The sequence below is a fragment of the Daphnia pulicaria genome, chromosome 6 (assembly GCF_021234035.1).
Source record: "Daphnia pulicaria isolate SC F1-1A chromosome 6, SC_F0-13Bv2, whole genome shotgun sequence".
NCBI classification, from domain to species: Eukaryota; Metazoa; Arthropoda; class Branchiopoda; order Diplostraca; family Daphniidae; genus Daphnia; species Daphnia pulicaria.
In genome coordinates, this window is record NC_060918.1 from 12,002,510 (window position 1) to 12,026,128 (window position 23,619).

The 23,619-nt window shown below is 41.3% G+C and overlaps 2 protein-coding genes across 7 annotated transcripts in view; both read right to left on the reverse strand.

Annotated features, from left to right (window-relative positions):
* LOC124344219 (extensin-2-like) overlaps positions 1–23,619 on the reverse strand; it is a 271,667-nt gene that overhangs the window by 154,024 nt on the left and 94,024 nt on the right. The gene's annotated exons all lie outside the window — the stretch shown is intronic.
* LOC124344087 lies at positions 4–6,222 on the reverse strand. Of its 6 annotated transcripts, none has more exons than XM_046797520.1 (11): positions 6,091–6,222; positions 5,827–5,986; positions 5,585–5,758; positions 5,193–5,413; positions 4,816–5,024; positions 4,634–4,691; positions 4,472–4,578; positions 4,176–4,405; positions 3,941–4,115; positions 750–3,858; positions 4–680 (listed from the first exon to the last, which is right to left on the reverse strand). In XM_046797520.1, exons 5-11 carry the CDS (start codon positions 4,971–4,973, stop codon positions 246–248), a joined length of 4,272 nt encoding a protein of 1,423 aa, XP_046653476.1. In that variant the 5' UTR covers positions 4,974–5,024; positions 5,193–5,413; positions 5,585–5,758; positions 5,827–5,986; positions 6,091–6,222; the 3' UTR covers positions 4–245. The 6 variants fall into 6 exon arrangements, with proteins under 6 accessions (XP_046653476.1, XP_046653475.1, XP_046653474.1 ...); XM_046797519.1 differs by having other exon boundaries at positions 5,170–5,413; XM_046797518.1 differs by lacking the exon at positions 5,193–5,413 and having other exon boundaries at positions 5,831–5,986; positions 6,091–6,221.

Sequence of the window (23,619 nt, forward strand, 5' to 3'; positions counted from 1 at the left end):
AAATGTTTTTTAAAGTTTTTATTAGACAAATTAGACAATTCCAGATTTCTTAACGACTCATCCAGTCGTTTAGTACAAGTAAGCTTTTTAAAAAAATAACCCTTTCATTATTTCAATGAAAACCCAAAAATTGCAATGAGACTGATGGACAAAGAAAAGTTGCTTAGTCTGAACGAAAATAATAACGAAACAAAAATGAAGTGATTGCGTTAAAAATAATCGCTGCGAGTTTCTCGTTTTAAAATTTACTTAAAGGACAAGCCTTCCGAAGCTAAAATTTCAGCAACCTCGGGAATACGAACAATGTACGTAATCTCGACGCGACTAACTACACTCACAGTTACCTTACTGTTTTTTGGCAGGATGTCACTAAAACGAGTAACCAGGTCCTGCTTTACTTCTTCCATTGCATCTGTTCCTTCAAGGATGGCATGTTGTGCAAGATAAGGCAAAAAGTCGATAAATCTCCTCGGAATACGTCGAATGTCGTCAATGTCGATGATGTGGGTCTCTCCATAGTCAACTTGCAAGCACATGTATCGACTACCAGCTGGATCAGCAATCACGTCTAAACATACTGATCGGTACCATTTGCCATCAGGGTAAAGTGCAAGGCAAATTTCGTTCAACTTAGGTCCATGTCCACGAGCGATAGCTTTTGCATAATCTTCCATTTCCTCCTGAACGCGGAAAAAAAAGAAAAAATTCTTATTTTTATGATCTGCAAATAATGGATGCACATACTATACCTCTAATTTTGCAAGTTTCTTCGATATCTGTTCATCTGCAGCATGCATCATAATCAGCTGAGGGCCGTCTACACACGTGACTATAGCTTCAAAAGATCCTTCTTCTGGCAGATCCATAAAAATACCATCGTCGTAGCTCAGATCACTCAAGGTATTGTCAACAGGGGCAACTTCTCCAGGTATATAAACATCACCAGGAGAGGCGATTTCAAGTTCAGGCATCTGGTTTGATGGGTGGCTCGTGGTATTGGTCAGTTGTTCCAGACAGTCAATTATCTGTTCATTAAGAACTTCTCCATCTTGCATTAAGGTGCATTCTGTCCATTCAGACGTCGACGGCATTACAAACATCTTATAAAGTTTGTTAATGCAGTTTGTCAGCAACTCTTGAACGGTTGTGGGAAGAGAACCAGCAGGCCGTTCCACGCGGGCAAGAGAAACTCTTTCGGAGCAGGAAGGATAATCATAAAAACAATCAGGAAGCACTCGGATTCCACTAAGGGATACTGTAGATGATTTTCCAACGTCGACAAATATTATACTAATGGCTTCTCCATTAATATCGGTAATTCGAGCTCTGTATAAATCGCCGTCATCTGAGAAGATAGCAGCCACACAGCTTCCTATAGCTGGAACAGTTGGTAACTTCACACTGTAGGGAAAATATCCTTTGAGCTCTTTTTGAATCTTGGTAGTCAATGCTTTTGTTTCTTCTGTGTCCGCCCGAACGTAAATACAATCAAGGTCTTCAGCAGCAAGCGGAATCACGTTGCATGAGAATCCAACTTCCCAATTCGGCGAAGAGATGTAAGGTATAGGTACAAGAGACAATTTTGGAGCAAGAGACACTTTTGGAGCAGGAGACGCTTCTGGCGCAGGAGACACTTCGACTTCTGGTTCAGCCAAGAGTGAGGTCCACGGTTCTATCTTGACGATACAAGTTGGAACATTTTCTCCATCGAATTTGGCCAGAGCTGAGCCATCGGCCATTTTGCTAGTGATCTCTAGTGAATGGCTGCTATCTGGAAACATACTTTCTTCCGCATATTGCTTCGTTGGCGAAGCAAGATTTCCAACAAGACTCAATCTGATAGCCAACATTTCATGTTGAAAACTCGCCGGAATAGGCTTCACTGAGACAACATTTTCGTCTTCATTTCCGAAGTCGACAAAGAGAACATTGTAGGAAGACTTCAGCACTTTGGTTACGCAGCCACGGTACCACTGGCTATCAGCAGAATAGACAGCGGCCACAAATGACCCAACGGTTGGCCTGAAATCGGGAATAGTTTCAATGGTGTCTGCAAACGAACTAAAATCAAAGATGGGCAAATCTTCCTCGCCGCGAACAAGCATTCCACTGAAATGGTCGCCTCCGTTTTGTGGCTTGGTGACTTGGAACATAACTTTTGAGCCAGCTTCAATAACTTCGATGACAGAATGGGCCTTTGGTGTCAATGGAGTGGAAGAAACTGATGGCACAGTTTGGTGGATAGGTAAGCTATTCGGACGAACGGGAACTGAAGGTATTGTTGGAGCACGTGGTTGTATAACACAGGCATCATGTCGCAAAGCAGCTCGTGTTGGGGAATGTCCCGGAAATGATGTCTGCGAAGGTACCGTTAAAGTAGTTGAAGCCAATTCTTTTGGAGCAGCAGCTTGAACCGAGGCTTGTGGACTTCTTACTAAAGAAGATGTTGTGGTGGAAGTACCACGGAACTGTGAGTGAAGGATTTGCGGCTTTTGTACCAACTGCTGGAGATGTGGAAGTGAAGGAATTCCATCAGCAGACGGAATACGATCCAACTCATCTGAAGCCTTTAAAATTGCTCTTTTGACGAGATTTTCATGTAATAGGTGAGAAACTAAATCAACTCCATCTGGGTTCTTCAGCCTAACACTCATAGCATCTGCATCCAACTGAACACACTCCATCAAGAAGGCTTGGTTTAATACGATGTCCTTGAATTTTCTATTGGTGTCCGTGTCCCAGCTGCTCCCGTTTACAGGAACAACGTCAGCCAATTTGACTTTGATGGCATAAAATGGATACTCACTGAGAGAGTGTTCCATCATTCGACACAATTCAGAACTGTTTGGCATTTGAACCGTATTACCAAAATCGACGTAGCGGATTCCAATGCCATCCGATAAGACTTTCAGAATCTGGGCCCGGTTCCAAGAACCATCATCAGGGTAAAGTGCGACGCAAGGCATTCCTTCCACAGGGTTAATCAGGGGATTAGAAATAGCAGCTGATTTGTTGATGCTTTCCATCAATTTGGTGAGTATCTCTCGGAATGCATCATACTGAATGAAGAATTCGGATGGTGATTTGACAAAGCAGACCGAAACTTGCTGGGGCTTGTCAGATGGCAGTGTCAGTTTTCTAGAAGAAAACTCTGCTGCATAGATTTTCGCCGTCCTGGAAGTCTGAGGTTGTGACGCTCTGTGAGGAGGCGATTCATTTGGAGTTCTTGGAATATTAGTTGCCATAGGAATATTGCGATGTTTGGGTATTGCTCCCAATAATGAATTATCATACTGACGCTCGCGTGACACTGGCTCACTGCCCACGGATGATGCGCCGCTTCTCATATTGCTGTGTGGATGGGCAAGTCTGCTGTTTCTGCTGGGATTATTCAAACAACCTTTTGATGGTTGAGCTTCGGGTGTTGTATGCGGGATGGCATGTGGACTACGTTCGGAATGGACAGGCACATCACTGATGCCCTGCACAATTCTCATGTCAGGAGAAATTGTTTTTGATCCAACATTGATATTACGATGTATCGTCACTGACAGATCAACAGGTCGATGAATTGAAACCCCAGATGAAGCCCCAGATGGGTCTATTGGATGTATACCCTTAACTGTGCACGACTGAGGTCTGGTCAATTCAGATGCAACGGTGTGCTGCTGTCGTCTATTTCCTTCCAAGGGAACGCTACGGTCTTGCTGAATAACAGCTGAAGCTCCAGCGCTTACCCGAGGAAAAGAATTGTTGGGGTATTCTCGAGCACTAGCGACCACTCTATTCCCAGAAGATGGATGCAGTTGGGTCGCTCTATTACCTTTGTCCGAATTCAGATTTGCCGGCTCCAGCGCCCTAATTTCGCCATAAACATAAAACACCCTATTAGTACGTGCAACAACAGCTATCTAACGCATGAAATTTCACTAGAACTTACGGTGGAGGTCGACAAATAGACTGATGAGTAGGCCAATCACTCCCTTGGCATGCTCGAGAGCAGTACCGAGTCTTACAAATAGTGCAAACAAGGGGCGCTTCTGTTCCACAAACAAAACAAGGCAGGAATTCTTCCGTCGGGATTGTTGTAGAGTTATTAGTCATTCGAACAAGTTCTATTTATGAAGATTTCAAAGATTAGCATATTCTTCAATAAAATTGTTTTTATCACATACCCATTGAAGATTCTGTGTTTCTATGAACAGGAGATTGCTTGGAATGAAAAGTTTGTATCCCTACACCAGAGGTTTGAAACATTGGTGTCTGTCTTTCGAAATCCGAATCTAGCATGAGACTAGCAAATTGCTGATACGGCATTTCTTCACTTTTACGCGACATTGCATAGGCCACCTCCCAGTTGAGAGGTGGTTTTCCGTCTAGCTCAACGATAGCGTAATCTGCTTCACTACAATTAGAGAAATAAAGATATTTAAACGGAAGATTTTCATTTTATGCACAATTTAAGAATTACCATTGAGTTTCAAACTCCACAAGTGCAATAGGTTGTTGACATTTGTTCCTGGTCCTGAATACAGAAAGTGGCTGACCGTAATTACTAAACGTGTGTCTGATTATTTCCTATTAATAAAGAAAATGTTATAAATAGGACATTTTTTTTTTCTTAAATAGTTACCTCTGTAGTATGAGGATGGATTCCGCTAACAAAGAGCTTGTAGGATACTGCAGTTTTCCTAATTAACAATACATACATTATCTTAAACTAGTTTTTGCGTAGACAGTCTCTTTCATTAATCATAATTGTGTGAACTCTAACAATTAATTATTTAAAAAGGATTACTTAAATATAACACATACCTCATAGCATAAGGCATATTGGGAGGTAAATGTAATCTTGGTCCTGAAGTATAAAAGTTATCAACAGTATAATCATTCAATCTTGGGTCAAATTCATCCCATTCTCCATTGCTTCCATCCACAATCCTTATTGGAGCTCGCTGAGTTCTTCGACTCATTTTGAAAAATGATTTTGTCTGCAATCTCCTTGCTTTCTGGTTAATTTTGTCCTACAAAGAATTAAAATATCAGATTAATGCTTATTGTGAACTTAACATATAAAATTTTGAGAAATAAAATAGGTAGAAATTTAGACACATGCAACAGGTTTCTGAAGTCTACAACAATGAAATCTAAATACTATATCCACATAACGTCGTCGTCTATTAATAAATTACGTAGAGTCACTGGGTCCACAGATAAAGACCACCTTTATCTGGTCGTATCTTATCGTGGTCTTTATCTGTGCCGGGACGATTCATTACTTCGGGGAAATGTCATGTTGAAAGTAACGCTTGAGCGTTACTTTTGCAATTTAAAACGTTACTCTTTTGCAATTAAAAACGTCCGCATCTGGCAAAGAGCGAATCAACCAAAGCGGCAAAAGTCCGACTGTGAACTGTGCTGAATACAAAATGTTCAGCTTAACGACTAATTTTTTAAACGATTAAAACAAAATTGCGTTAGAATCTTGAATTAAGAAAAAGCCTTACCAGGTCCGAGATCGACCTGACAAGTCTATAGAATGTCTATGATTAACAAATCACGCCACTTCAGCACATCTTCATACCTTTATTGATGTTCAGGTTCCGTTAGACTATCTGTTTGTGTAGACTTTTTATGCAGAAAGAAGAATCACAAACCAAGAGATGTTATAAAAAATAAGTTGTTTGAAATTTGGGTTTCAAACTTTCTTTATCGTCATGCAGCTAAAATTCAACCCAGCTGGTGAAAAACACATTTCCTGTAGCAATAACCAAAAGGTAAACTTAAAAAATCAAAATCTTCAGTCTCCCAATACACTCATTTTACCCACGTCAAACCAAACTTATAAATTGGTCAATTTGCTGTTTTTCCTTTTCAGAAAATTAAAATATCTTTTCTTTAGTTCAAAAGCAGACGAGATAATCTTTCTCTCATTTCAGTTCGGTCCATGTGTGGTGATTTACGAATTTGGACAAGTCAACAAGTCCTAGAGGTAAAATATTAAATACTTTCAGAGTTTCAGGTTTACATTGTTTAACATTCACCTTAACTAGATTTTCTTGTAATTTTTAAAGTTTGAACCCCAGTTACCTCAAATTTTCCTCGAATTCACTATGACAATCCCTGGTCACTGTGTAACTGTTTTCTTCATCACAAGTTCGCAGCGTCTCACAAATCACACTCACAACAAGTCAACAACCCCTCCCGTTCCATCTATTACAAAAAAATATGTCTGCTATTCAGGCCACTAGTGCCACCTGCTGGTGGACGCATGGAACTCAGCGTAAAGTATTGGCTCGAATTTCAACTGCGACAAGTTCGTGTTGCGAATAAGAGTCATGCATGAATGCGAATGAGGTCTTAGATTCTCCGTTCATTTGTATGGGTGATTTTTCCCTGCATAAAATAAATCAATTAACCACACAAATCGTCTTTCTACATAAAAAATAATCAGTCAGTCACACACCAACAAAATTGTTCTGAACGCAACGCGAACAAGCAGCTGGCTGAAATGCATGAAGAGCAAAATCTTATTGGTAAAATGAAAATCTAAATGAAAAATTTCATTTTGGACTGTTGGAAAATCAATGGTGATTGCTCTGTGGATGCAATTCATTTTGGTAGCATGACAAAACAACTAACAAGCATAAACAAACATTCAAGAAAGATGTTTTCCTTCTTTTTCTTCAATTCTGCATTAGCTGCATTCAAAAGGTGCCAACAGGGTGCCAATCAAGCAATGCATCTGATTAGGCATTTTACGATTTTAGGATACACATTATACAGGACGATTTGGATCAGAGTAGTTAATTCAATTATCAACTAATTAAAACCTTAAAGCTGTTTTTACACGTTTTCTTGCGCTGTGCTATGCTGAGTATCAGCGTCACCACTCACCATGATTCACTGTCTTTTGCTGTAGCCTAATTGATGCTTTGAGCCAACGAGAGCCAAACCAACGGAGAACGCCGACGCCGAACGGCCCAAGTGAGCTTGACTTTTTACTTTTGCAGTGCAAACGAACTTCCGTCATCCGTGAGAACTGGGAAAATGGTGCCGCCAAATTTAACAGATTCAAAATAATTTCATTATACACGATAGATGTCGTATCGATAGACAGTTTAGTATCATGCCCCGACATCTTTCGTGGCAATAGATTATTACAATCACTAGGTGGCGTACAGTGAGTAAAATGTCGAAAATAAAAAATGATGAAGAAGATTGCAATTCCTTAATAGCTTATCAGTGGTGAAAGGAAACGCTTACAAAAACATTGAAGTACAAGCGAAGATGGAGCACATCACTGCACACAAGTTACGGTGTACTTGATAGCCCTTGAAACTTAAGATTTTGTTGAACTTGTTGATGGAACGCGTGGAATGTTGTTGGTTCAATCGATCGATTTTTTATTTTCAAGTTTAATGGACACGAAGGACCCTAGAAAAAGGAAAAGCGTAAAGCCGGACAATAGAAACCGAATGAATGGGATAACTATTTTTTTTTTTTTTCGAAAAGGAGACTTCTTATAAAGATGTTCTTTCTTTTTCTTTTTTTTTAATTATTTATCTATGTCTTATTATTATTACTATGTCGAGCACGACTGCGTAAACAAACATGCGCTGGCATTCCGCATTTCCTGACCCACCCACCCACACACACCGGATTCATCAAGACTTATTCCCGTCTTCCGATTCATTCAAATATATTTCCGTTCAATGACCAGGGTTTCCCTTGTAAAAGTAAAATTCTAAAATCTAATTGCCATTAAATTTAGAGTAGAACAAGATCACAGACAAATAAGTAGGCGATGGTTGACTTCACTGCTGGCTGCTTTTATTCCGTAAAAGATTGTCACTCGGAAGCCTCGTTTAAGCCAGCCATGTCCTTGTGACCAAAAAAAATAAATTACAACCGAAAGAAAAAGAAAAATGTGGTTTCTGCTAAGCAAATGACAGATCTCTCCGCCGTGTTGTTCTCATTTCGGCGCTATTATTGCTGTTGACTCGGCGCGGGGTCGGTGTTCCTTTTTGTCGCCGTTAGACGGCTTCCGAATCCTTAGACGAACCAGCAGTGGCTTTCTAGCTGCGCGTCCCTCCGCCTTTTGACGGCCCCACTTAAGAGTTATAGGCGCTGGGCAAAGCAGAAGAAGCATAGTAGTCCAGCTTGATTTCTCCTGTCTAGCGGTTTGACGAGAGCCTTACATTATTCCCATTTTGTCTAGGTTTTTTGAATATTTTTTGTGTGTTACTGTGTGTTTTTGGGCGACACACAAGTAGAAAAAAGCGGCACGAGCCGCTTTGGTCGTTTCTTGGGATATTTGATTTTCAGTGGCTTCCACGAGACACTCAAACGGACGGGAAATTCTATTTTTTGAACCGAATATCATAAGACTCTTTCTCTATTTGATTTTCGGCTCTTCTTCTTTTACTCAAATACAAAGTCGATGAGATTTTTTGAAGGTAAAAGTGAAGGGGGCTGTTGTGATGGCCATTATTCTAGATTTATTTGTCGGAAAAATAAAAAAACGTTCCATGAAACTAATCGCGTGGGCGGATATTGTTGCCATTACCGAAAAGGTGAGATGAAGATGACTCGCAGCCCTGTCAAAACGATATGCGCACGTCAAAGATCATTTGTTACACATGGTTTAGTTAGTTAGTTCATCAACAGCAAACGAGTTCGTTGGTTTAAGCCGCGAATGTTCCAGTCTGTGTGAGACTGGCCACATCGGAAGGAGTAAATAACTTGGCTGTCAGGAAATCCCAGTTATTATTCAACTTCAAATTTTTTCCATCCATATTCGGTGGTGGGGGGTATAGCGGGGGGGTTAACCCCCCTCGCCATGTTATTCTATCTGGACTAAGAAAACTGGGAGAGAGTGAAAAAGGTGTGCGGGTTATTATTGGTTTCTACCCTCCACTCGAAAAAAAGAGAAATCTGTTGACTAAGAAAACAAGGTAACTGCCATCCGATTGGGATGATGGTTCGAAAAAATAAATAAAATGAAAAATTCTGTTGTTTCCATCTTCAAGTGTTCGGTCAATATAAATAAAAGAAAATTTTCTTTTTCTGAAGTGGTGAGCCCCAGGATTCGGTTTTGTTGTGGTAGGCAAGCAATCCAAATTTTCACCTTTATTTTTCTTTCTTGGTTTTGAATTTAAAAAAAGAAAAGAAACTAAACTGGTGGGGTAAAACAGACAAAATCTGGTGTTACCGAATTGATTAGCATCAGCCGGCCTGTTTCTCTCGACTCACATATATACACTGTATATTTAAGTAGGAGAAAGAAAAGATATGCAGCCTCTGCGGGTTAGTGCCGATGCGGGCCGAGTGAACATGCGCAGGATGCGCTACTCATCTTTCTCTCCATTTCACCCCGATCGATTTGGCTCGAAACATTTTTTCCCCCCGTTTGCTCAACCAAAAAGAGTATATACATCTAAGCTACCATCATAAATTATAAAATCGGATGCGCCACAGCGTACTGCTGCACTAAGTTGATTAGAATCGAAGTGCTGCCGAGGGGACCGTTTAAGTTTGTCTCGTAGATGATAACTCGATCGCCCTTAGATTTTCCGTAGTACCGCTATAACATTTTGAAAAAAGGCGCTTTCGAGCCCCAGTTGTAGTAGGCGGAGTGAACCTAGACCGTGTATACCTTATTTAGCGGAATTCGGTCTTACATACAGTACAACATACAGGAGGGGGTTGAGATGATGAAATGGGAATTGTTTGGACGTGGAGTGGAAGGAAGTGGACGTCTCACGTCAAAAGAGAGCCAAGGATATAATAGCATTAAGCAAAGTTTGAAGTTGACTGAGGGATAGATAGACTTTAGGCAGGGGAAAAAAAGGTAGATCATTTCGTCCGGCTAAATCCCCCCGCTGGTCATGACGGACGTCGGCCAGGAGCGCGTTCCTCCGGAAATGCGTGTTACGTTGGCATGGCAGCTCTTTATTTTCAAGTTCTCCATCCGGATGATGAATTCCGGGCATCTCCCCATAGATACATATATATAGTACCTCTTTCCGGAATCCAATTTTCGGCTCCCTTTTTCATTTCATTGTTGTGATTGCAATCATATTCTTTTGAGCTTCCGTATATAAAAAGTGAGGTCTCAAATATGTGTAGCTATAATAAAGATCTTACGTCAACGAAAGTTGATTCCGTTGACTGAGCGGCGGTTATTGCAGCAGCGCGAAACGACTTTTTCCGCTTCCACGTTCTCTTATTCAATGTTGTTTTTTTTTCTTCAAAGGAATTATGAAATCGTAAAAAAAAAGTGCATTGCGCATTTTTTTTTTAGGAGATGGGGGTGACCATATTTCAAACGTTAAATCCACAAAATATGGCAACAAGACAAAATTAATGCGGCGATAAAAAGCGACAAATAAAATGTTGGAACCGGTCGTTTTCCTTTTTTTAACAGTTTATTTATTTCCCTGGACCTTGCAAGCCACTGCCGACTGTGTCTCTATTTCCTGGATGAAAAATAAGAGAAGGAAAAAGAAGTAAACGGTTCACGGGTGGTATACTGGTAGCGCTGCCGCGTTTACCGACGAATAACCGCCGAATATGGCTCGCGGATATTGATGGCATTCGTAAAAAAAATTAAAAGGGGGGAAAACAAGAAAGAAAAAAAAAAAAAAAAACTTGTTTTTTTAATATTTTCCCCCCTTCTTTTTAAATGGAAAAGAGAAGAACAAGTCTTGTGTCGGATATGGGAGCTATAGGCATCATCCAAGCTGGCGTCCCTATAATATGCGCGCTAAAGGTAAAAACTAAGAGTCTAGTCGGAGAGTTCCGAAATACCGGAAACATCAGATGGCAAATGTGGGATGTGTGTAGTGTGTCTGTGTACCTACCAGAAGGTAAAGGGCAAGAGGGGGGTTTTAAAGGTACACCAGGGGGGTGAAGAAGAGAAGAGAAAAATACAACAACATAAAAAAAAAATTTCCCCCCTCTCCATTTTGTCGTCTGCTGTGTTGTATTTACCTCTGGAAAAAAGAAATTAAAAAAAAAAAAGATGTGTCATAGGGTTTTAGGTGTGTGTGTGTAGGGGCATCAGATAAGGTCCTTGGTCTTATATAGGACGCGCTTAACGTCAGAATAAAGTCAGATTATGTGCGGAGAAGAGTCCTTTCTTTTGCTGTCCTTTGGAAACACAGGGAATAGTTTTTTTATTCCTTCGTATATATACAAAACATCAGGAGAGGGTCAACTAAACAAAAAAAAAGTAGGGGGCGCAATCAAGGTGACGCTGTGTTACCAGTCTGCTTGCCCCGTATGGCATAGCGCAGGTAAAATAGCCCGTTATACAAGTCAGTCCCCCCTCTCTTATGTGGCTAGAAGAAGAAGAAGAAGAAGGAATACCGAGAATAAGAGTTCAAAGCTCACAGGTATACAGAAGAGAGACGAGTAGCATATGCTTGCCATTGCCGCCCTACTGCTGCTGTTGCCACACCACTCAATAATGTTTTTTAAAAATTTCTTTCATATTTTCGGTATTTTTTTTTTTTTATCTTCTCATTTCTCCTGAAGCGGCTCTTTTCTTATTGTTGGTGGTGTAGGAAACCATTTAAAGGTCCTCGACCACCAGGTCCTCTGAGGTCCAAGTTCGCGCTTTACATATGTGATGCGTGTTGGCCGCCGCCTCCCTCTCATCACCCTGTAGCTAACCATAGATAGTCTTACATGTCTGCGTTGTGTATAGTACCGCACCGCAACAATTTGTCTTATTTCTTTTTTTCTTTTTCTAAAAAAATAAAAGAAAAAATTTACTTTTCTTGGAGGAATAAACTTCCGTGCCGCGCTTGTATGTTGTTTACGCGCGTGTGTCTGGCGTTCGGTGCTGACCGCAATCGATGATAATTTGTTCTACCCCCCTCCCTTCCACCTTTTTTCCACCTTCTTCACCTTTTAAAAAAATGACCGGCCAAGAGGTCCTCTACCTTCATTAAAAAAAAGAAGAGTAAGAAAAAAAAGAAATTATCGGATGAACCCATTTTTTGTTTTAAAAAAGGGGAATTGTTGTTGTTTTCGTCTTGTTGGGTGGTTAGGAGGGGCGAATTATTAATTGACGTAAATGAGGCGGCCTGAGCAACGGATAAGAAAATTGCATCAAAGGGGGTATTTAACACTTGGCAATCAAACATTTTACGAGTGGATTTTGTAAGTTTTGGATTTTTAAAAAAGAAAAGTAGTTTAACTCCCCCCTTTGCGTGTAATAAAACAGTATTTTTCCAAAGAAAATGAATTTTTTTCTTTTCTAAACAAGAAAGTTTTTTAAAATTTAAAAACTTTTGAATTCGTTGTTTGACTTTGCCGGCGAAATGACTCCAATCCATCATCGACATAAGTTGCCAGAAATACAAAAAGAAAAGCAAAAAAATATTTGAAATAAGAGAGGGTATCTAGAAAAACCACTGGAATTAGTAACGCCTACATGGGTTTACGATCAGCTTTTTTCTTTCTCTCTCTCTCTCTCTCAAACTTCAAAAGAAATTCATAAAATAGTTGAACGTTCCATCTTGTTTACGACGATCCCGACAGGTTTAACATATACACACACCGAAAAAAGTCAGCGCGCGCAAGTCAATGGAGACATCTGCACCACGCGCGTGAGGGTTTCCCCCGCGCTCAAACCGGCTCAAACATCAATTTCTACCTTTTTTTTTGGAAGAGAGACTGTTTTCTTGCCTATTGACGGTGATGAAAGAGCTCATTAACAAACAAATACTATATATAGGTACACTCACAAGAGTCTGATTTTTTTTAAAACCAACCCTTGTATAAGAGAGAAGGGGCAAGAATTATCGACAAGTTGATGGGGGATCCTTGTACAAAACTGGTTTTTGTCGGTCAAAGAAAACCTTTTTCCAACGGTCGCGTTCAACATGGGTTTTTGAAAAAAAGAAGGGGGGTTGAAATACTTTTTGCTCGTGTTGGTTTGGCTGTGTGGCCGAGTCTACATCTTCCCCGGAGTAGGAAAAAGTTCCCCTTTTGTGCCGAGTCAAAAGGAGCCAAGGAGGGGTCCATTGGCTTGTACACTACATCGACATCAGAGAGAGAGAGGGTTGAATGGGTGACATCACATATAAGAAGAAGTCAGCACCTTCACGCCCTCCTGCCCCTTTTCATTGTGCGTACAAAAGAAAGAAATACGCCGAGCATCACGCCAAGAAAGAAGAGAAGAAATTCCCTTACTAGAGTTCAATGCTCAACTTGATTAGGTCCTCTCTTTTTCCACGACGACCCGGACATTTTTTCGATTCCCCAAAAAAAAATGTTTCCCCCGTTATTATTAGCTCTCGTTTTTAACATTCCCCCCCCCTTATGTGACGCAACCAAAGAAGAATAAGTAATACACATTTTTTCGAGAGAGAAAAAGGGAGGACACAGAGCCGGAGAAATGTGTGATTCTTTTATGTAATCAAACCTCTCGCCAGCAGTTTTCTATTATATCATTGCCCGCCAAGTCCCTTGTGTTGAATGTATGACCCCCCTTTACAGCTGAGGATTCAACCCGCCCCGAAATTTCCATAGTTCAATAGAGACAGGAACTTGTTTGGTTCCTTGAATCTCTTTTAAAAAAAAGAAACCATTGGGGGGTATATTATATGGATGCGGATGAACCAGTTCGGAATCGTTCGTTATACGGGGACGTGAACCATTCCTTTTTTTTTCTTCTTCTCCTCGTTAGGATTGTATCAGTCCACGATGATTTTTGTTGTTGTCGATGAATGAAATTTGAATTTCAGATACACACTCATGGTGTTATAAGCTTTCCAGGCGCCTGTTTTGGGAGTTTCTCATCATTAATTTCACGTAGTCTTGACACCTAATTCTACGACTATACCACCGGTTGAGTCACATCGCCTCTGACTTCACACTAGTCCGAGTGATTGTGGGGACTTGGGGGCCTTTTGGGTTTTTAATTTATTGATAGAAAACTGTTAGAAAACACCAAAAGAAACAAAATTGTCAGATCATCGAGTCGATCGCGTGCCATCGCCGGTCTTCTTACCTGTGATATTCGTTAGTTTAGGTATAGCCTGCGTTATAAGAGATCCAGTGATTGGGATACGTTGTTAAAAATCTCGGTTTCTCTAGTTGGACAGTTTGTTTTCTCATTTGGTCGAGAAATGAGTGTGTTAAAAAAAGGAAAAGAAATCAAGTTTGGTGTTATTCCATCTCTAGACTATGGAATAGATTTGAATGAATTCTTAATATATATTCCCATTCTGTTTTCTGGATTCAATTCATTGGATCTTATTAGCCCCATGCATTATTAATAGCCATGTACAAACGTGTGACGTGATGTACTTTCAGTCTCCCATCACGGAAATTGATTGACAACTGCACAAATGAATATGTCGTCCCAGGCCACGGGAGGAGGATATTAGCACATGAATCGAACCTACTATACATAACGGGTCGACATATAACTTTTTTTTTCTCCCCCCTATTGCTAACTGTAGGCTATCGGGGTCGATGTAGTTTTTATACGCCGATGAATCGCGTATGGTAATTTTTATCTTTTCTTCCTCCAAAGGGGGGAGGAGAGGTACAGAGGCGAAAGGTAAAATATAAGAAGAGGGGGGCCCTGGCCATTATCGGTAGCAGGTCGACTGTACAATTGAGGTGTGGGCACTGAGCCGCGAAACGTACTGCAAGGAGAAGACACAGCACCCATCGAGCGGTTCGAGCCTTGAGGAATAAAAATAGAAGAGGGTACACACACAGTCGTAGTATAGTTCGTTTTTATTCTATACATCTGCGTAGGGCTATATGTAGATGGACACCATTTTCATTCTGAGGAAAAAAGAAATTGTTGAGCCAGCCCAAGATAGATTGGCAGGTCTACCCCCCTCGGATATCTACCATTTCTTTTTTCTCTTATGGTGTGTGTGTGCTGGGTGCGCCTATTTGAATGGCACTGGTGAAGCGTGTCTGGAGGAACGATTGTGCCCTATAAGGAGGTGCTACAACGAGCAGTAGCTGGGCAGAGAGACACCAACAGAGAAAAAAAAAAGTCCTGGGTTGAGAGACAACTAGAAGAAGACGGGAGTATATGTAGAGGAGACCCCCGTTGATTTGAAAATCTACAGGAGCCCCCCCCCCTTAGTTCCTTCCATCTATAATTCATTGGAAGGAAAAAGAAAGAAAAAAAAGTTGGGTCCCCCGGATCCAGTAGCCGCTTTTTTTCACTTGTGTGTACAGTATGGATTTCTCCGTCCATTCTATTCCACGTATACATGTATTTATAGGCCTATAGATCGAAAACGTCTTGGACAGAAATAGCCGAGCCGGCACGGGCCGCCGCATCCATCTTCGGGGAAGGGAAAGCACCTTAGCTATATCAAAAACATTCTTAACTTTTTCCATTGCACGGATGGATGGCTGGATGGATGGGGGAGTTGAAAGGGCGACACATTCTCTCCCCCCATTGTTTGCGTGTCGTTTCGCTTATAATATTTTTTCCTGCGTATTTATTTTCGGACTTGCGAGTTTTTTTTTTCTACCTTCGTCGCGGTCGGTTACGCGCGTATTACAAGGGCGAAGAGGGCGCGAGCCATTGGGCGACGTGTCGGGGGGGGGTCGCCCATTCGTCATCTGTTCAGCGAAGGTTCAGCGCTTCTTTTTTTTAAAGTGGGGGGATTTATTTATCACGCATCTCGTCACCGGGATCATCCGACTGTGTTTTTCTTCTTCTTCCCTACTCTCTCTTAAAAAATAGAAAACGATGATCTTCTACCCCTGGTGGCTCCTGAAAATGTACAAGGACCGAATTCAATGGATTTGGGTTTTACTGTCAGTCCCGCAGAGTGTCATTCGACATGCTGCATTCATCCTCTATTTTTCTTTTTTGGTCATTTTTGGGATTTGAGAGGTACGAAAAAAGGGCGGGTGATTTAAACGAGCCGATGCGCTACCTACCGTGCGCATTATTACAGTGTGCCATATGGGACTAGACATGGCGGCTTTTCTCTCCATTTATTATTATCAGCTATTTTCGCTATTATTGGAACGTTACAATGAGACGTAGAGGTGTGAGCCCCCGGCGGGGTGAAATGGGAAATGATACGGCAAGTCGCTGCCGTTTTCCCATTTTCTATTCTCGAAATTTTGAGGTTAAAAATAGAAGAATAGAAGGACATAAAAAAAAACATGGCGAATCGAATTTTTCTCGGCATTGGGAAACCATCATTATAGTACCGGGCTGTGATGGTGTGTCCCTTACCTTTCACCCGATAATGAATTTTTGGTGGCATTCTCACCGACAGAAATTCACACCCCGACGAGTTGTGATAATTTCTGTGACGCCATTTTCCAATTGTAGCCCCCCATCGAATTTGAGTTGAACATTTCTACGTTTCCGTTCCCAATGGGAATCGTAGAAAAAAAAAGTTTTTTATCAATAATTTAATGGGTGAATGGGTCCCTCTAAAAAAGTTTGCGACTGCTGTTTAGACCTCGCCAATGCTTGTTTTCGTCCATCAAAGAGGGAAACAACTGTTCAAGGCCGCACGTCCGTCAGATGAAGCGTGAATAAACACAACAGCTCCGTCTGTATAGTCCGGTGAAGTTTGAAAGCGAATAAAAATAAGGGGGAAAATATAGAAAGGGTCAAAAACCGCAAATCGCCGCGACACAAGATGATACGCCGCATATATTCATACAGTTCTTCTTCTTCTTCTTCCACTGGAAAAGAAAAAAAGGTATAAAGCTCACACACTATAAACACCGTTGTAGACACAAACCCCGGGCCACTTTCAAGGAAGGCGAAAAAAGGGTTGGAGGTCCGCCTTTCCATTCTTGAACGCTCAATTGTCGATCATCAAAAAAACGAATTTGAATAGGCACACCTTTTTTTTTGCATCCCCTTGTGATACGTGTTTTTCTTTGGCAAATGCGCAAAAATACTGAGGTACAATGAATGGAGAGTTTCAGCTGCTGCTTACCGAGCCGCGCTGTTATTCCGTTTTTTCTTTTTCATTCATTCTTATATTCATTGTAACTTGCTGCAGCTCTTCTACTCAGGTGACCTGCCCACACACGTACTGCCCGACGACATTACGGCCATGTGTGTTTTGAATACGAAAATATCTGAAACGGGTTATAGTAAAACCCTGTCAAATCGGAAAAAGATACAGACCCCAGCCGACTGGTTTATCTAACGAGTAGACCTGTCCATCTTGGTAAAATAAAAAAATACAAATTCGTTGCGTGATTAAAGTTAAATAATTTTGAATTTGATTGTCTACCCACAGACAAAGTTGTGAGGTAAAAAAAAACAAGCCTGATCTGCATTGTTCTACAAAAGAGACTGAAAGAACCGTAACTGAGTCAACAAAATCGGCAGGAGAATATAGTTCCAGTCGGATATCAGCACGATTCATAATCAGCACCACCATATAGTCACCGAGGAAGACTAGAGATAGATTTTTCCTACCTTTATGCCTGGGAATTACTCCGGGCATCCACAAGTGAAATGTCTCCATCCGCAGAAAAGTTGAATCCACCAGGCGGGATAGGAAAAAGGAGGTCCTCGTGAATACACCCACACTCACATGGGCGTACACGAGGACATTTTAAAGAAAGGGGAAGAAGAGGTTCGTAACTCGGCTGGCATTGGTAGTTTCTCCAATGGGATGCTGTTTAAATAAAAAATTAAAAAAATGGATTACGAAAAACATTGACAAAGCAACAAGGAAGAAACAGTTGAAAATAAGAGAGTGGGTGAACCCAAATTTTCAAGGGAGAATTTAAGGTTTCCATGTAACACACTGCATTGATGCAAGGCATGCATCATTTAAATATCTAGCGGGTCACAGGTTAATAAAAGTAATGAAAATCATTACCCAAGTGATGATCCCAAGATTGTTGCTGATGCCAGGTCAATAAAAGCACCAGCAAAATTTGCATAACTTGGTGTTATGATGGCTGGCTCTGGTCTCAAATCTGCAAAAAGGAACAGGTTACTGAGTGCAAATACATTTCCATTCTTCAACAGGGGGCTTACAGTATGTTAAATGCTAACCAGGAACATGAACAACATTTCACAAGTTTGAATAAGGTTTAGCTCTTCTATTTAAGCTCCCATAATCATTCTATTTGAATTCTTAGTTTTCACATGCTTCCTCTGTAAAAAGCCACGACCAGAGTTCACACTACGATCACATTTTTGAAATGTTATTAATTCTTGTGCTATTTTTCGTGTAGCCACGTTTTCCCTTTCCCACGAATGATTGTTTGGTCCACCATAGTCATGCCATAGATATAATTAGCTATCAATATCCTTCACTAATCACTAATCAGAAAACACCTGTCTATCTATTTCGAAACTTACAAAAAGCAGACGACTTTTTTCTAATTTCAATCTAGACATTTTAATCGATATAAACAATTTAAAAAAATCGATCAACGATCATCGATCAAGGCGGTTTTCTCAACCGCATTCGAATCACTATATGGATCGTGATTATTTTAGCAGTTCGTTTCAAGAAATTAATTTAAGCCCTACATGAATGGCACATCTCGTTTCTCTGAAGAGTTTTGATGTAATTTTATTTTAATTCTCCGTCCAGCGCAATGTAGGAATTATTATCTGTAACATTTTGGATTTTGGGGACGTTTCGATGAAGTTTTGATATACGTGTAGAGAAAAAGAGCCTCATTTCGTCTCGTTTCACTCATTTATTTACTAGACGAGGGGAGTAACAGCTTCACGGTTGATGTGATGATGAGAGGCTTGGCGCCTTGGCGGTGTCCTCTGTAAATGTCGGATGTTTTGTTATTATTTGCCAGTCCACAACCGGAAGAACTGGCCTGGGGGGCTCTCCAAAATTATGTTACCTTCATTTTCCATCCTTTTCTTTTATATTTACACCTTATTGTGCTCTAGGACACGGTGGTACGAAAATGACCAATTGAATGGCGTCTGTGTTTCTTCCTTCCTCAACTTCCCCCCCTCTCACCTCTCAACTTCTTCACGTCCCTCTGACCCTCGTCGGTGTCCACCACAAAATCCACCCGATGGACAGCAGCGCGGACACTTCTTCTCTCTCTCATCTTCTTGGATTTCATGAGGCGATGGATGTTTCATTCATTCTTATTCGCTTATTATTCACTATTATATTCAGGGTAGATTTTATTCTTCCTCCCCCTTTTTTTTATTTCATATGTGCGAAATAATCGGCCGATAACCTCCAACCCTTTTTTTTTCCCTTTTTACTTCCTATAACAGAGAAACGCGACTCCTGTGAGGTTCCGCTGAGTTGGTTTGAGGAATATCTTCCGAAGGTCAAGCGCCCTTGTTGTGAGAGTTCCTCTCTCCTGACCACATCTCTTTTTTTATTATTATTTTTCGCTTGGCAAAGTGTTAAAAAAAGAAGTTGAAAAGGGTTATATAGATTCTCTCTCTGTATGCATTCTTCTATTCTTTTCCTTGTGTTATATTCCGGTCGCCCAATAATAGGCGACAATGAACCGACGCAGATTGGGGAAGAGCTTGTTGCTCTCGTGTGTTGTCTACCGGGCGGGGCGGGGGTGGTCGCCGCTGGTGGAACAAACACCAAAGTGAAGTGAACCCCATCCAGTCTCAGGAAACCCGTCAGAGGGTCAGAAAAAATACAAAAATAAAATAAAAATAAAAAAACCAGTGGTGTGTGGCAGATGCTCCATCGGCAGTTGTGTGTGTGTCCCCGTTGTCCAGCCGTCCAGCACCGATCGTCCGTTCAAACACTTGAAGAAGAAGAGCTGTGCACAAGTCGAGGAGGGGCAGTGGTGTTTATAGTCCCCTTGGGCAAGCTGTTGTTGTTGTTGTTACCATATTTATAACCATAACCCATCGTCATGATTCGACGGTCTCTATCTATCTGCTGGGCAGCGCTCACAAAGTCTGGAGAAATTACAACACGCGTTAGTCTTTAATTAGACGAGAGATATGATTGCCAGCTTCGAACGATAAAATTATAGATTACATCATCCCCGAAATGGGAATCTAATTTCAATTTATTTGGTAGCACCAAGTTGTACATAAAAAGATAAGCTAATTAATAATTTCAATAACAATAAAATGTAGATTCTATTTGGTTTTTGCCTCGACCTACTCCAAGTCCATCTGCATATACAACGTCCAAACTCGTTTGGAATGGATGGACGACAGATAAGTCTCTATAGTGCATACTGTATATTGATGAAGACCTCTGCTATAGTTTTGAGGGGGATGAACCTCATCTGCTACTACCCCAATCTCTTCTAGATTATTCAATTCCCTTCAAACTTAATGTAGACGGAGCCGAATATAATAGCCGCCATGGTAAAATCATCATAATAAGAGAGGGGTCGAATATATGTTTCATCATCATTCAACATTAAGAGTTTTTTCTGCCCGGCGAGGTACAAGGGGGAGTCCAAATAAGTGAACATATGCTGCCATATATCGGCCGGAGTATAGGGCCGTGTGTGTAAAAAGGAATTAGCGGTTGAATAAGTGATGTGTGCTGGAATTGTATAGACTATACAGGAATTAAAATATATCCACATCAGGCCGGCTCCAACATATACTATATCTAGGGGGGTGAAAAGATAAGAGAGAGAGAGAGAGAGAGAGTAAAACCGGCCCCTCATCGGTTTCTCTCTTATATACATACAGAGAACGCGTTTGGATATGTGGAGAAATGCAAGTCGTCGTCGTTCTGACCGCCGCCATCTGTCGCGTGGCGGCTGTTAGTCTCTCCTGTTATATTCTCCCCCGCTTATAAGGTAGTAGTCGTTTTTTTTTCCTTACTTGTGCATTTATCTACTGTATACTATAGCGTATTTTTTCTCTCTCTCTCTCTCTCCCTATAGAGAGAAAACAGTAGGTGGCTCGTGTGTAAGTAGAGAAAAGACGGGACTGCCGGCTGAGGGTGCATTCGACACACAAACATACACATGCAGGTGAGGGGGTGGAGGAATTAAAAGAGCAGAAGGTAGTTTTCCAGCCAGCAAAAAGTAAGTATTACTAGTGCTGTACAAAGTGAGAAGGGGAAAAGTCAGTTTTTTTTTTCTTCTTCTTCCTTCCCCACCAACTTTTTTTTATTTTGAAGGTGAAAATACTGGGTACATGTACTACCCCGGTGGAGTCGACAAATGCTGTGGCCACGCGCCGTAAAGTCGCATCACGATGCCATACACATACATACGGACAGTAGATGCGCGAGGGGCTTAAATATATAAGAAACATCGAAAGGTTTCTCTTTTTTCTCCCTATAGTTGTTTTTTGGTTTGTAATATTTTTAATGATGGCGTCAGCTGTTTCATTTTTGTAGAAACGAATTGTCGATTTCTATTTCACAACTTGTGCGATTCTCTGATGTATACTATACAGGGCATTGCTGCGGTACAGTTGTACAGAGTTGGTCGATTGAGAGATCCCAGTTGACAGCTGCTCTGCCTCCCACAGTGTTTCTTTCACAGTTCCGGTGGTTTCCACGGCGACACAAAAACAACATTGAAGCGTGTTCTCATCTATCCCAGTTCGAATTTGAATCGGCTTTTCATCAAACAGTTTTGAAAAAAAAAAATTCGATTTGAATGACCAAATCAAATTTGGAAGCTACTTCTTCTCGAACGGAAAAGAAGAAGAAAGAATCAAGAACTCGACGGTTGGGATTTGATCGATCACGAAGAAGAAACACAATCCTGTCGTCGCCGTGTGTGATGTGATGGATCTGTGTGCGTTATACAGGGGACACCCAAACACAGGGGGGGGGGGGGATTTGACCGAAACAATACGGGTTTGATTAGCGCCATCCGATGACAAAAAAAGGCGTGACCTTTTCCGATCGTCGACCACAAAGAAAAATAAGAGAGCATCTATCCTCTTGTGGTGTGCTGCTGCTCGCTGCTGTGCCATCCATATCTATAGGACTATATCCATAGTTTGGGGGGTATATTTATAGCGCGTGTGACTTTGATGGATCATCAGGCGCTGCTCTATCCGCTCTCCTCCTCCTCTATAACAAAACATATCAAAACCAAAGTTCCGGTCTCCTATTATTCTCCCTGTCGGCCTTGTGTCGTTATTTTGTTTCTGTACAAACCGTTTGGGGGCTTCTGGGTCAGAGGTTAAAAGGTTTCATCATCATGAAGACTGAGAGAGATACACACACAAACTGGGTAGGCGTGTGCAGCACACAGTGGGTTTTTGATATTTATTCGGGGGTTGGATCGCATTACAAATGGGCCAGAGAGATGAGGTCACGGTTGATCAGCATAAAAACCAACTGTACATATTTTTTTTTGTTTCCCTTTTGATACAGTCTAGCGTATGAATTAACTTTGGGTCGGGCGCAATTAATTCTAACGGGATTTTCTACCCCGTAATGGAGATGGCCCCGCGCGCACAGATGGTCAAGATCTAATTGTATGATAGAATACAGAAGGTTGGATTGGAGAGTCCGTTGGAAAAGTCAACTTTCGCCATGGTTGATTTGACTGGGCAGTGTGGAAGTCGGCGTGGGGTCGAAACCGAATAAACGTCGGCGGCGCTGGGCCTGGTCATTAAATTACAACCCAAAACAAACTCTTCTCTTTCTCCTTATCTTTTATTTTGTCTGCTGGCAGTTCTATTCACTTGTATATAATTGGATGAATTGGCTTTAATTAGAGGTGCAGCGCACAATCTTTGTTTGTTGTTGTTGTGTTTGCATTTCTTTTGCTCTGGTATTATTCTCTGGAAATATTTTCTGTTGCGCACAGCGGGAGCGTCGAAGATTCAAAAGGATTTGTCTCTATTATTTGTGTTTGTGTCGGAAAGATCAGCGCGTTTTTTTCTTTTCTTTTTTGATTCCGGCTCGTGATGAATGCATTTAACTCCATGACCAACATCCACATTTCATTCGTGTATAGAGAGAGTTAGTCTGCTTAGTCATTTATTGGTCTCCCCCCCCCCCCTTTCTGTATGTATTAACTCCCCCACTTTTCTCTCTCTCTCTTCTCTCTTTTTTCCCGACAAATATAATCAAACAGAAAATAACCCTCACCTGGTGTGCTGGTAGAGTCGTGGAGTCATTTGTTACGAGGCGAAAGGTGTTCGAGCGCGGGACGGGCGCTCCTTATTCCCGTAGATATGAATATGATGAGGGCGCAGCGCGAGCGCTTAAATCGCCCGCCGAAGCGTGCCGGCCCTGTCTGCTGCTGACCGTCTCCCAGTTTCCCCCCTCAGAAAAAAAAGTTCGATAGATTTCCATCTCTCTTTCTTTCTTATATTTTATCGTCCATCTCTTTCTGGGAATCGATTTGATATCAATAAAATAAAATTTGATCGTCTCTGTATCACTCGGAGAAATTTCTTTCTAAATTTTTGGTGGTTGTTGGTGAGGTAATAGCAGGGGACTCCCTCTCGCTCTGATGTCGAAATCGGTTTCAATGTTAAAACCGCAAGAAGAACAAGACACGCGTCGGTGGTCAGTGGAAAGGAAAAAGAAGAAATTTTTTATTTTTCAAAAAGATCCCGGGAGAGCGCAACTATGGCGGCGGGAGCGTGCGCCCAACCAACGCACCCTTGGCCCAGGGTTAATTGACCGCACAAGCTATATTTGCTCATATTCTTCTTTTTAAAAAGAAAAT

What these genes read in the sequence shown, in the direction of transcription:
- LOC124344087 (XM_046797520.1), bottom strand. Translation starts at nt 4,973, where the DNA reads ATGAGTCGAAGAACTCAGCGAGCTCCAATAAGGATTGTGGATGGAAGC. An exon ending in AATATGCCTTATGCTATGAG is followed by an intron (nt 4,692 to 4,815) that starts GTATGTGTTATA and finishes ATTGTTAATTAG; the next exon opens with GAAAACTGCAGTATCCTACA. An exon ending in AGAAACTTGCAAAATTAGAG is followed by an intron (nt 681 to 749) that starts GTATAGTATGTG and finishes TTCCGCGTTCAG; the next exon opens with GAGGAAATGGAAGATTATGC.